The sequence below is a fragment of the Cetorhinus maximus genome, chromosome 25 (genome assembly GCF_964194155.1).
Source record: "Cetorhinus maximus chromosome 25, sCetMax3.hap1.1, whole genome shotgun sequence".
NCBI lineage: Eukaryota > Metazoa > Chordata > Chondrichthyes > Lamniformes > Cetorhinidae > Cetorhinus > Cetorhinus maximus.
In genome coordinates, this window is record NC_135903.1 from 32,086,032 (window position 1) to 32,099,857 (window position 13,826).

The 13,826-nt window shown below is 37.7% G+C and overlaps 1 protein-coding gene across 2 annotated transcripts in view; it reads right to left on the reverse strand.

The window, feature by feature from the left end:
- Positions 1-1,319: 1,319 nt before the first annotated feature.
- The window catches only part of wnk4a (WNK lysine deficient protein kinase 4a), an 84,407-nt gene continuing 71,900 nt past the window's right edge, over positions 1,320-13,826 (reverse strand). For both annotated transcript variants that reach the window (XM_078529751.1, XM_078529750.1), the window contains exons 16-19: positions 13,580-13,676; positions 9,514-10,024; positions 7,378-7,580; positions 1,320-3,724 (exon numbers count right to left, since the gene is read on the reverse strand). In XM_078529751.1, coding sequence (XP_078385877.1) covers positions 3,633-3,724; positions 7,378-7,580; positions 9,514-10,024; positions 13,580-13,676 — 903 coding nt within the window. In that variant the 3' untranslated portion in view covers positions 1,320-3,632. The remainder of the gene's footprint in view (positions 3,725-7,377; positions 7,581-9,513; positions 10,025-13,579; positions 13,677-13,826) is intronic.

The window sequence follows — 13,826 nt, forward strand, 5'->3', positions numbered from 1 at the left end:
GCAAGAACATTGCTGTACAGTACTCTGTTCATTATCACATCCTGGCTGTTGAATCCAATTCTGGTTTCTGAGACAGGAAGGAGATATTTGAGTTTCAGAGATGGAGACAAAAGTGATGAGATTGACCTCCCAGAGTCTTGAGTAATGAGGAAAAGATGGATAAACTTGATGGGAGACAAATGAAGGGGGTGGGGGGTTGGGGGTGGCAGGGGGGGGGGGGGGGGGTTGCATAAGATGGTAACAAGCATGGAAAAAAATATCCAGGCATAATTTCAATTTGGACCATGACAGTATGAGTATGACACATTCAAAATAGCAAAAGGCACAGTTAGAAATTATGTGAGGAAGTGTTTCACAGAATAATTAATGAGTGCAATGGTCTTTCAGGTAAGACAGTAAAGACAATAATCCTGCACTTATTGAAGAAGTAATTGAAAGTTGTGATGGAAAATTATAGGTTGTTTCTGGACCAATAGACAAAGGCTTTCACTGAACATTCAGGATGACAAGATTTGCAAGTGATCGCATGTAAAATGTATTTGGTTCATCATGCTTTAGCCTCTAAAAGGTCTTAAATTAAGAATATTATTTTTTCACACCCTCTGTAGGCTTAATGATATCTCAGAGGGTTATAGGGCTAGAGGAGTTTAGAGAGCTAAGGAGAGGTGAAGCCATGAAAGGATTTGAAGCCAAAGAAGAGGATTTTAAAATCAATGCATTGGCAGACTCGGAGCCAATGCAGGTCAGTGAAAACAAGGGTGATGGGTGAACAAGACTTAGTTAGGATAGTGAGTTAGGATACCAGCAGCAGAAACTTATATACAGCGTTGCATAATAGGATCTTCAGTTTCTTTTAAGCAAACTCCAACCAGTTCTATACAGAAAAGCATACATTTAATAATAAATGGGAACTGTAGTACAGAGCAGCAATACAACAGCAATTAGCCTTTTGTCTCTTCATTAAAAGAACTATCATGCTCTTGCCTCAAATGACCAGTTTCCTCCTCTGTTACTCCCAAGGTGGAAAAGCAACAACCTAACCTTTCCACCATCTTTCCCCTAAGGATGATTACAGCACTGACAGTGAAGTGGCACACTATTCCTGTTAAAATTGTGAGATACTAGGTGAACAATTTTCAAGTTTTACAATCATAAAATAAAGTTAAGCAACTTTAACATAACATTTTGGTGTTGAACATGTTCCTTCATTGCTGAATACATTAATTGTAGAATATCTAGATTTGAATGCATCATTCTGTGGAATATTATGAAAGTTTAAAAACCCATTTTTAAGCATTACATTCAAGAAAATAATTGCATTATTTGCACACCAGTAAATCAGGCAATTTATTGCATAGCCTTTCTCACATAACACATTCAGACATTTCTTGTAGATTTAAGGCAAAATGCTATTTGTACAATTTTTATTAGCTTTAGTGATTTAAAATGATAAATATGTTTTCAAAATGTGGAGAATCACATACAGTCATATAGTTTTAAAGTTATATTGCTCAACTAATACATATTAATTTAGATGGAGAGTGTTTTTAGCCTCAAACTGAAAGAATTATTAGTTTTAGTGTTTTGTTTGAGAAGAACCTTTGTGGAGACTATTTTAACTGAATTGTGAGGTAAGGCACTGAACAAAAATGGCAGACGTAACCATTTGATTTCACTCATTTGCTATTTCTATTATACCACAACTGCAATAGATTGTTAGGATATAGTAAAATTTCATGAAATGGTAGAGTGGAAAATTTCATTTCCACTGCATCTGACAATACCATACATGTATTTATAAAGTACACATTTATGATTTTGCTACACCCTGCATTCTAGGGAATTTCCCCCCTGTAACGTCACTCTGATACACGTCATACAGACCTCTCCAACACACGGCCAGTTCCATGACTCTTCAAATCAATATTATTTTATTGCTACCCTACATTGTTTACATTAGTTGACTGTTGTGTCACAGTAGATAGGTAGAGTCTCAGCAGTCTTTCATATAGCTATTATCAAGGAGAATTAGAGATAATAGGTCTGAAGCTTCAAGGTGCTGAAGCTGATGGTATTAAAATAGATGGCAACATTCAAGTTTTAAATATTTTGCAGAAAGCAACAATAAAGTTAAATACAGATTAAGAATATAGATCTATTTCACATCAGCAATCTGCAGAAGTTCTGCAATGGTTTTTTTGTTGTCGCTGGTTTGCTAGACACCTTAATTGTCCTGGTCCTGTGACTTTAGGCGTAGTAGGTACATGTAGGTTTGAAAACATATTATCATTTACATTTATTTTAAGTGACTTCTCTACATTTGTGACAGTAAAAGGAGGTTCACATAAAACAAGATGTAGTTTGGCTTCAAAGGTAAATGGCGGGTATTACAGATAAATATCACATTTAATCTTTAGGTTTGTTAAGTGGACATTACAATCCAAAAGGTAATATTGAATAATTATAGAAAATTCCATCTCCATTATAAGGTGTGAACATTTACAATCAATGAATTGAACGATAAGAATTTATATAAGATCACCATCGTTTTAGTAGCTATCATACCTTGTCCAAATATAAATATTTTTGCATTACTCTCAGATGTACATTTATATCAAAGTCAGCGTTGGATTCAGATACTACAAAATATTTTACAAAATTAAATATCATTGATAAAATAATTCTTTAACATTTAATATGCATGTAGAAGGATGAATTGATGGATTGAAATCATTTACAATAGATTACACTAAACCTTCCATTTGGGAAAGTTGCTTATATATCTTGTTTTAAAATTAGAGATATTAGCTATGCAATTCTTATACAATTTACTGCTTAACACCAGTTTTTATATATACATATACACGTACAATGAATAAAGTCAGTTTTTTTACAGTGTGACATTGGCAGAACATATTTTAATTCAAAAATACACAGATGATTTATATTGGTTGCTTAGCACCCAGCACTCATTAGAGTTGTCTTTATATTGCAAGGTTAACAAACTTCCTCTAAAAATACAAAAATTCTTATCTAGTCTATTTTCTTGTATTCAGTTTTAAATCTGATTTGATCAGATTTCATTAGCAATAAATTACCACGAATAGTATATTTTAATGAACTATCAGCAGGAACAAAAAAATAGATCTTTGTACCTGATTAAAACAGGGACCATTGTTGAAGTATTTCATGCCAGATAATGTGATCTGATTTAAATTGTGCTGTTGTGTTTCCTTGTTTTGTACTTTACAGTGTTTCCAGAAAAACAAATGCAGTATATATCCTTATATCTTATGCTGTGACAATTGTAAAGGGGGTTTCATCCCTTACAAATTCCTGATAGGGATCATCCAGAATATTTCTGAACATATGTTTGAAGAGCATAGTCTTATACAAAATCATATACTGCTGACTGCATGCATTGTATAATAATCCAAGCCCAAACTGTTAACTACAGTAACTATCCATAAATCTACCAAGAATGGGTGATTTCTGCAGATAGTACAGGTGTAACAGTGACAGACCTTTATTGCAGTTGGAGCTGTATGTGTTTCTCTGTTCCATTTAATTTAGATTTATTGTGTAGAGCCTTAGTTTCTGATGATTAACTCTTCAGCACAATTTAGAAGCTTTTAGGAAAAGTAACCCCCACCAACAGTAGACGGCGTTTGGCGTTGATCCTGTGAGCAGCAACTGCCCGTTAAGGAATTTCTTCTACTGAATCCTGCAGACATTCAGCATAAACATAACAAGTTTAACATTAGAATATAGTCTTTTTAAAAATTGTAGCAGTGCTTCAACCTCATAATACTTTTTTGCATGCAAAGAAGTAGTCATCTGATTTAATTCTGACGCTATATACCATTTGAAATATTCAATAATAATTTTGCCAAAACCAAAAGAAATTCCATTTAATTAGACAGTATTGAGAATGCAATTCCACAATTTTTTCAAAGTCAATAACTGAAAATTTTGTACAAAGAGATTCAAGACACATACAGGTAAATGGCCTATACATTGTTTCTTGCTGAGGGTAAAAATTATTCCAGTCATTTATAGTGAAGTGTTCATATGATTGCTTAACTGTTAAAATTTTTGAGTGTCATGGTTTCCACTATGTCTTGCATCTTGCTATGTCTTACACTGGTTGTCTTTATATCTGTCAGTAAGGGGTGTACAAAGGGGTTGGTAATAGAACCGATAGGCCAGGTTTGATCATATTCTACCATGCATTTTAATTATCCATATGTATGTTTATGTGTCTGTTATGTGATTGAAGTATTTTATCTCCAGGAAAGAAAACAGGCCATTTGGCATATGTTAACTTAAATTGAGTGTTGTGTTGGCTGATTCTGGAGCCAAAGACCATAAATCTGCTATTGTCAGCCATCAAAATGGCCAAGGAGGATTTCTGTAATATATTAATATTTAATATGTAACAATACATGATAACATTTAACTTGATAGTAGTGGGGAACACTTAATTGTAAGCAAATTTTCCACTAATGTCCATGTTCCTATGAAGAAAACACTGAAACTTTGGGCAGGATTTCCCGGTCGGCGAACGGGGGGGTGGGGCCCATTCGCTGGCACGTAAAATGACGTTGGGCGGAACTCCCGACATCACCCTGCGTCATTTCAGTTTTCAGGTCAGCGGGGGCTCAGCCGAATCAGCTGTGTGCCCGCAGGCCTGTTAATGGCCAAAGTAATTGAGCTTGTTAAAAGACCTGCCCGTCCAACCTTAAGGCTTCAGAGAAAGCAAGAAACTTCATCCACGGGCAGGAGGAGATTTCATGTAGATTTTAAAAATTTAATAAAAGTTCAACTAAAAGTGATGGACATGTCCCAACTCGTTTGACAGTGTCACATGAGGGGACATGTCTGGGAAATCTTATTTTTCTGTTTTTAACATTTTTCAATTTGGCGCCTATCTCCCTGAGGCAACACTTAGCCTCAGGGAGATGAGTGCACTCTTTCACGCTTATGCGCAAAAGAGCGCACTCTCAGCTTAGGGAATCCCCCCTCCCCCAATCAGGGAGCGCATAGCGCTTCCTGACGGACGTCACGCTGGGCAGGCCTTGATTGGCCCGTCCACATAAAATGGCAGTGCGCCCCCAGTTGGGGCCTCCATGCATCCGCTCCTGTTCTTTGTGAAAATCTGGAGCATTACTTCAAATTAAATTATGAAATTTTGCACAAAGAAACATGTTCAAACTAATATGCACAAATTTAAGATCGACATCAAGAGGCTCTGCTTCACACATAGTGATCAATTCATCAAATTAACCATTGGCTGCAATAGTAAAGACAAATTCTGAAATCACTTAAGCAGTTGGTACTGCAATAGACATGGAGGATGTGAAGATGGATGTTATTTTTTTTAAATGTTTTTGGGAATATAGTGGTATTCTGTAAAGAAGGCATAGTATTGATCACTATGTGTGAAGCAGAGCCTCTTGACGTTGATCTTAAATTTGTGCTTATTAGTTTGAACATGTTTCTTTGTGCAAAATTTCATAATTTAATTTGAAGTAATGCTCCAGATTTTCACAAAGTTTCAGTGTTCATAGGAACATGGACATTAGTGGAAAATTTGCTTACAGTTAAGTATATGCGTGTGTGTGTCCATGATTAAATAAACTGGAGGAAGGTTAGTAAAGACAGCTTGTCTATGGGAACTGAGAGATGAAAGGTAAAGAGGCTAGATGCATGCATTTGTAATGAGAGGCTATGGTGAAGTTGGAATTACAAGTAAATAGGTTGGGTTTAAAAATTTGCACTAGCTGAGAGCTAGGGATGACTTTTCAGCTGTTAGATTTCAAAGGGTAGTTTAGAAGTGACAAGGGACTTTTAAAACTTTCCAAGGTTTCATAAGTAAACAAGGGAAAGTTATTAAATTTTATTTGACCCGAAAGTGGAGGCAATAGGAAAACATGAAAGATTTTTATATTTTGGAAAAGTGGAGTTCCTAGAGATGCTTAGGACAATGGAGTTGAAGATGAAAAGAAAAAAATAGATATTTAAGGACAGATTTTTAGTTTTGTATTGGCTGTGTGGGGGACATGTCCTGAGACCAGCTCTGTGCTGAGAAAAGTTGTGAATTTGAAGCAGCCATTCAGTTTCAAGCTAGAAAAGTCATTGTTTTCTGAAAAGTTTCTGAACTTTTTTGGATTTCCATAGCAGAGTGGAAGAGAGTGAGAAGTCATGTGGTATACTTTACTAAAGTAACAGCGGTTTTTGCCTTGGGTGATATTACTGGATTTTTAGGGTTAAAAATCTATAAGGGATCTGTTGCCAAGCAGTTTACTTGTGTGTTCTGACTAAGTGGTTTTTTTGGGGGTGGGGTGGGGGGAGTGTTTTGTAAGACTGTTTTAACCGCGTAATTTTAATCTTGTGTGCTTAAGTTTTTTTCTTGTTATTAAATCTTTTAATTTTAAAATCCTAAAAGTGTTACTGGGATTCTATGCTTCTGGGATCAGTAGTTTCCCCCTCATTTTCAAAATACAAAAAAAAGGTTATGATCGGTAAGACAAGTTTCCCTCTGGGATTTGGCTTGCTCTAGCGAATAATATCGGCTGCAGCCATAACAAGGACTCGGGTCTTTATGTGTGAGCTTAGATGAGTTAAATGTTTCAATGCTCTCCTGGCCAATCTCCCATCCTTCACCTTCCGTAAACTTCAGTTCATCCAAAACTCTGCTAACTTAATCCTAAGCTGCACCAAGTTCCGTTCACCCATCACTCCTGTTCATGTGAACTTTAATTAGTTCTCAAACCCTCAATACTTCATAATTAAAATTCTCATCTTATTTAAATCCCTTCACTGCAATATGGCTCTTAAGTCCTGCATTTCCCCCACCACCTACTCCCAAATAGAATTTTCTGTTCCTCTGACTCTAGCCTGTTATTCATTCCCCTCCACCTTTATGCTTCATCTCACCATTGGTGACTGAGCATTCTGCCACCTAAGTGCTTTGCTATAGGATTCTCTGTCTGCACCTTTCTTCCTCTTTACCTCTTAAAACTTCCCATAAATCCATTGCTTTGACTAAGCATTTGGTCAACCTTCCTGATACCTTAGCCTAGCATCCATTTTTGATTATGCTTCTATCAAGCGTATTGGAATGTTGTCCTTCATTAAAGATGCTACTTGAATATAAGTTAGCGTTAAATACCTCTCCTAACCCATATCTGTCCTGCGATGTTACAAATGTACTTGGCATCATCAATGCATGTGATTAAACATTTTTGCTCTCTTTTAGCTTACCAAATAAAATTACATGGAATTGTGTTTACACTGTAAAGCCCTAAATTCTCAAGGAAAAGTAAATTTTCTAGTTATAAAATGCAGCTATTCACTTTATATTTTTATAGATACCTGCTTGCTGTAAAACCTCAAGTCGTTGCAAGCTGTTACGACGAGATTGGTTAAAATTGCCCTTAGATAAACGCCTTTGTCTTCCAGTCAAAATTGCAGCTGGTGATACTATTCCTGCTGGAGGTACTTTGCCCATCTTTTCATAGAGTTCCTCAATCTCCTTCTTTTGTATTGCCTGCAACTTCTGAACCTCTGCCATGTGTCTGTTGGATTAACAAGAGTATTTCAGCCACTAAAACAAAAGGGAAATACTGTAGATACTGGAAATCTGAAATAAAGACTGGAAAATGCTGGAAATACTCAGCAGGTCAGGCAGCATTTGTGGAGCGGGAAACAGAGTTAACACTTCAGATCACTGACCTGCTGTCTGTCCTAAAACTGTAGCTTAACTTCCTGGAAATGTATTATCACTCTGTGTAAACAGTGGCCCTATATGTCCAATAAAAAAATTTGGATTTTGCACATGGACTCAAGTTCTGATAGTTCAACAACCTGCGGTAATAAATCCTTTTCTCACTCTATAGATACTGTCTGACTTGGTATGTATTTCCGGCATTTACTGGTTTTACTGCAGCCACTATTTTGGTTTCATCAAAACCAATTTACAAATTTATATGGGGAAGGATCTTCTGAGCGGGGGCGGGGCCCGCTCGCTGACGCGTAAAATGGTGCGGGATGACGTTGGGTGGAACTCCCAACGTCACCCCGTGTCATTTCCACTTTCAAGTCGGCAGGGGCGCAGCCAAGTCAGCTGTGCGCCCGCCGACCTGTCAACGGCCTATTGAGGCCTTTGAGAAACTAATTAAAATCATTAATGGACCTGCTTGTCCAACCTTAAGGTTGGCGGGCAGGCCAGGAGCCCTGGCGGGCTTCAGAAAAAGCATGAAACCTCATCCACGGGTGGGATGAGGTTTCATGCGGGTATTTAAATGTTTAATAAAGATTTCAGTTAAAGTTATGGACATGTCGCAACTCATGTGACAGTGTCACATGAGGGGGCATGTCAGGGAAATTTTTCTATCACTTTTATTGCAAATTTTAATACGGAGCCGATCTCCCTGAGGTAGCACTTAGCCTCAGGGAGATCAGTGCGCTCTTTCGCACGCATACGCGAACACTCCCAGCTGAGGGAATCTCCCTCCGCCCTGCCTGCACAGGGAGCGCATAGCACTTCCTCACGAACGTCACGCTGGGTGGGCCTTAATTGGCCCGCCCATTTAAATGGCAGGGCACCGATTGGAGGTGCGCTTGCCCGCGCCCTCTCCCGCACTCTTCCCCACCCCCCCACCCCCGCCAACGGGGGGAAGATTTTTCCCATGAGTACTTCAATCAGTTCATTTATTTGCTGATACTGCAGAGCCAAAACCAGTTTTACTGAAATATAAGGATGTTGTTCACTCCACAAAGGGCACTGTGACAACGGCATAATCTTTTCTGGTTGAATGGCATGACCAATAAATAGAAACGATAAAGCCATTGTATATAAAATGAGAAGAATTTCCCCCTCCTCTTGCATCTCATATGACTGTCCCAAGACTGTAGCTCAACTCCTAGAAAATGCATTATCCCTCTGTATAAGCAATGGGCTTACATATCTAACAGGAAAATCTGGGTTTTGTATAGGTTACATTTCAGATGGCAAAGTGTCAAAAGTATAAAAAGAAATGAAGGCAGTCATCTAATGATTATTTCATTTTTGGCTGGCAACTGGAAATTTATGAGCACCTTCTAAACTTACCTCACCAAACAGAAATTCAGCTAAAACTGTTCAGCTATACCATTCTACATTGGTATAATACCCCTGCCACTAAATAGCAGCCCATCATGCAACGCACATGACAACTCTGTAGAAGATCTTTTAGTTGTTAGTGCTGATCTCAACTGATAGCAGTTTAGAATGCTTTTTATTCAGTGTCTACTAGTATACATCCTGACCTATTTTTACTGAAATATTAGTCATCAAAAAAACAAAAATTGAAATAAACTTTCATTATGTAAATTTGAAATGCGAAATACAAGGCAGATTTGCACTAAAGAACTTTAGAAAACACCTTTCAAAATACAAACTCTTTAAAAAAAAATTGGGTACTGCACTATGAACAACAAATAGTTCACAATCATAACTCAAGAGCTTACTTTTCTCTCAGGTTTTGCAACTCTTCAAATATCTCATCGCCATCGCTTTCAGTATCGTCACTGCTTACGTAGACAGTTGACCGTGAATATTGAATCCATCCATGTACAGGGACTGAATCAGTGTGATCATCCGATAGTTTGGAATCAGTATTTTGTTTTTCATCTCCTGAACTGACCATTACTTTGTTACTATCTAGAGAGTGATTGTCAGCAGCAGCCTCAGAAATTCCTAAGGAAGACTGCACAATCTGGCTGGGTGAACTTGGCACGGAGTTGCTATCTTGCTGACTTCCCAGTGCAATACCCAATCCAATGTCCAACACTGGTTCCCTGAGAGTCATAGTTGGTCTCAAAGGAGCATAGTTGTCTGCAACCAAATGATCTTCTGTTTTAGTGGCTTCATGATTTGCCAGTTGAGAAACCTCTTTGATTAGATCTCGAGTTTTCAATACTTCAAAGCGTCCTACTGTAAGGGGCTGGGGTGAACCAATTGGTTGAAAATTCTTGAACTCTGCAAAACATTAAAAATAATTGTTAAAAACTATCTTACTTTGAAAGTTTATCATATTTCTTACTACTCATTCTAATACTTATTCTAAGAGCATGGCATAATTTGTAAGTAATTTATTTCCACATGTTCTAGCAGTTTTTCTTGAAGTATTGCACATAAAACTATTGAATTAGTAAATCATGTCCACATGATGTCCACATTATCCACTTAAAATTTGAATGTGGAAAATAATTATGCACTAAAGAAATAAATAGGAGCTGTTTTGTAATATGTTCTTAGTAATTACTATTCCATAAACTGGAATATTTTTTAAAAATGAGACAATTAAAATACAAAGTTGACTCCAGATTTGCCAACATCTCTCTCTTTACAGAAATATTTAGGATTAATACTCTGTAGAAAAACTGTAAAATAATTTCTCATCATACTGCTACACCTTCCCTCACCACCGTACCATACAGTCTGTAGCTCGAGAGTTGAAGCCCTTCAGACCTTTGGATCTTCAGGGATGCATGGCTTTCAGAATAGCGGGCATTCTAGAAGACATTTCACCATTTGGGATGCCTCTCTACAGTCACAGCTGACAGAATTCACTTGGCTGTATCCCCAATTATGCATAAGGGTCCTCCTTCAGCAGTCAACACCAGTCCTGAGACTATTGAGTCACAGCCATTAAGGCCATGCTTTGCTGGCTCCTGATGGGAAGAATTCCTCTGGGTCATTAGACAACTCGTATTCCTTTGTAGATGTGTTGACCAATCAGCAAGGCGACAGCTGTGAGGGGTACAATCTAGAGGCTGGGAAACATGTAAGAAGCTGCCCCTGACTTGATACTCTCTGTTTCTGGCTCTTTTTGGAAGAGAGGATGACGAGGGTCACAGGTTTTATTTGTCTGTTCTACTCTTGATGTAACTTTTCTCCTTATGACAGGTGGAGCAATACCGGCAAGCAGGTACAGATCGTCCACCTTAGTAGGTTTCAGGCAGCCAGCAATAGCTCTGCAGGCTGCATTGAGGATGGAATCTAATTTCTTGGCACGGGAAGAACATTCCCAGAATGGATAGGCATATTCAGCTGCTTACTAGCACAGGGCAAGGCAAGTTGATCATAAAACTAATCTTGCTGGGGCACGGAATCCACAATACAGAACTATGAGCATCATTGAAGCATTTCAGCCTTTTCAGTGTTGGTCAGGCTCCTTCCCATAGCTCTGACTTTGAAGCCTCATTCTTCCAGCCTAAGATCCTCCATCTTGCTGCTCAGCGAATGGATCCAGCTAACTCACTTACCAGGATTTCACCTGAGTCGGCTACCTAGTTGCTCAGCAAGTTGACAGGGTGAAAAACCTGACAAGTTAGTTGGCAGGATCCATATAGCGCTTCCTCTTTCACTGCCGTAGCCACTAAACTATGACAAATTACGAATCATACTAATTACCTTGTTTCTTCAGATCTAGATTCAAATAATGTGCTTATTTTTGACTGCAAAACATGTTGCATTCAGTGTCACTTTTGGGATATCAAATATCCAGCTACATTATTTGAAATGCAGTGTTGCTACAGTAAAGGTAATCAACTCTAACAAGATCAATCTCATTTTATATCAAGATATTTGAATGTACAAAACAGTCCATTCTATGCAAAGTCACTCGGGAGCTTGTCAGATTTTTCGTTTTCAAGTATCATTTAAGGTTAATTTATTTCTAATTTTAGCTAATGTATATGGTCTCGGTTTTCTTCCTGAACTACAGCCATTTGCTAATAGCTGCAACTAATAAGAACAGTGCCTCTACTCACCCAAATATCAGAAAACAGAGAGAGCCTGTTACTTAGTTTAACATTGAAGAGAGACATTGATGCTTTTATTTTTGCACACCAAAATAACATCTTAGCTTTTCAAATACATCATTGTTCCTTTTTGATTACATAATCAAAATTCCTTCACTGTAGATTTGTGCAGTTGTAATATTGAAATGTAGAAATATATAAAACCAAAAGAACATTTCTTAATTGATAAGGCTCTTACAGTAAATAGTGATTAATTTTACAACTTAGCACAAATGGTAGGTCTATCCTCTAAAGGTTCATGTGTCTCAAAACAATTACAATATAATTTGCAAAGTTTGTGCATCTCTAGTTTTTGGACTAGTCATGAGTTTTTGAAGTATTTTTCTTTTCTCCTCTATTACATCCCCCTGTTCCCAGTACCATCCCTAATTGATTTCCCACAAGAAGCTGCTCAGAACGGTTGGGGCATAGCGGCTGTTCAATTTTTCCTTTTTCCTGGAGGGTAACTGCTTGCTTCTATTTTGTACTTTCTCTAAATGAGATGGCTAAGATTAGTAAGTGATCATGTTGGAATTTGCAGACACAAATATGTTTGAATCTTTATCCCCACAACTTTGCATCACAGCGCAATGGGCAATGACACTGCCTATATATCAAAACAGCCTTTGTAAAAGAAGCAAACAGTACTATAATCACTATTTTCCAAATTAGCTTGTTTTCAATAGGTTATCCTATACCAGTTGCTCCTTGTGTGGGCGAGGGGATTCCCTGAGTCGGGACCTGTGCTCTTTCGTGCATGTGCATGAAAGAGCGCAGAAATCTCCCTGAGGCACCTCTGTGCCTCAGGAAGATTAGTTTAAGTTCTGGAAAATTTAATAAAGGTGAAAAATTTTTTGAAGGACATGTCCCCTCATGTGAAACTGTCACATGAGCTGGGACATGTCCATTAACTTTTTCAAAATTTTTAATTTAATTAATAAACCCTTCATGAAACCTCAACCCTGCCCGTGGATGAGATTTCATGAAAAATGCGAAGGCCGCCTGGGCTCTTCACCTGCCCCCCCGCCAACCTTAAGATTGGACAGACAGCATACTTAACAACTTTAATTACTTTCTTAATGGCCTTAATGGGCCATTATAATAGGCTGTGTGCCCGCCGAACTGACAATCTAAATGACGCACGGTGATGTTGGGATGCCCGCCTGATGTCACTGAGCGTCATTTTACGCGTCGGTGAGCGGACCCCGCCCCCGTTCGCCGACAGGAAAATTCTTTCTTATGACTCTACGTACTATGTGCAAAGACTTACAGCCTCTTTAACTTTACCTGTAAGCTAAATGTGGATTCCAAGCTAAAAATGACCACAAAGAAAAAAAAAATCAAAATAATTTTACCTCATTTGCTCCTCCTTAATAAAGTATCAGTTGAAATGTTTATGAAAAACTAGTCTTGCACGGGTGCTATACTTATCCAGTCTCAAGTAATTATTTTGGAATCAGTTTGTTTAATTAAAAAGATTACGAATAAACTATATCACATTGGTTGGCTAATTCTATGTTTCTTACATTTAGAAGCAATTGTTGCAAAAAAATAACACTGCAGCTTTATAGATCCATCACAGAAGTTACAAATGAGACCACTATAAATGGATGAATGAATGAAATGGTAGGAATAACTGGCTGGAAATTAAAAATGCTCAGTAACTAATTCACGAAAAATGACACAATGCAACTTTGCAAAGCGTATTGCAGATGTGGTGATTACTTACCCTCAGTAATAGAAGGCAATGGTGACTTTCCTGATTGTGATGTTAGGGCTTCAGTTATAATCAATGATGATATACTTTTCTTACTTATATCCAGCAACTGTTAAAAAGAAATTTGCATAAATATAAAATCAAAATTTTGTAAGATGAGCATTCTTCATTTTTGAAACACATTCAATAAAATATCATTCTGAATTAAATTGATTTTCAAGGCACTAGTGGGACCAGTCTGGTTATTGCGTTGTTATTT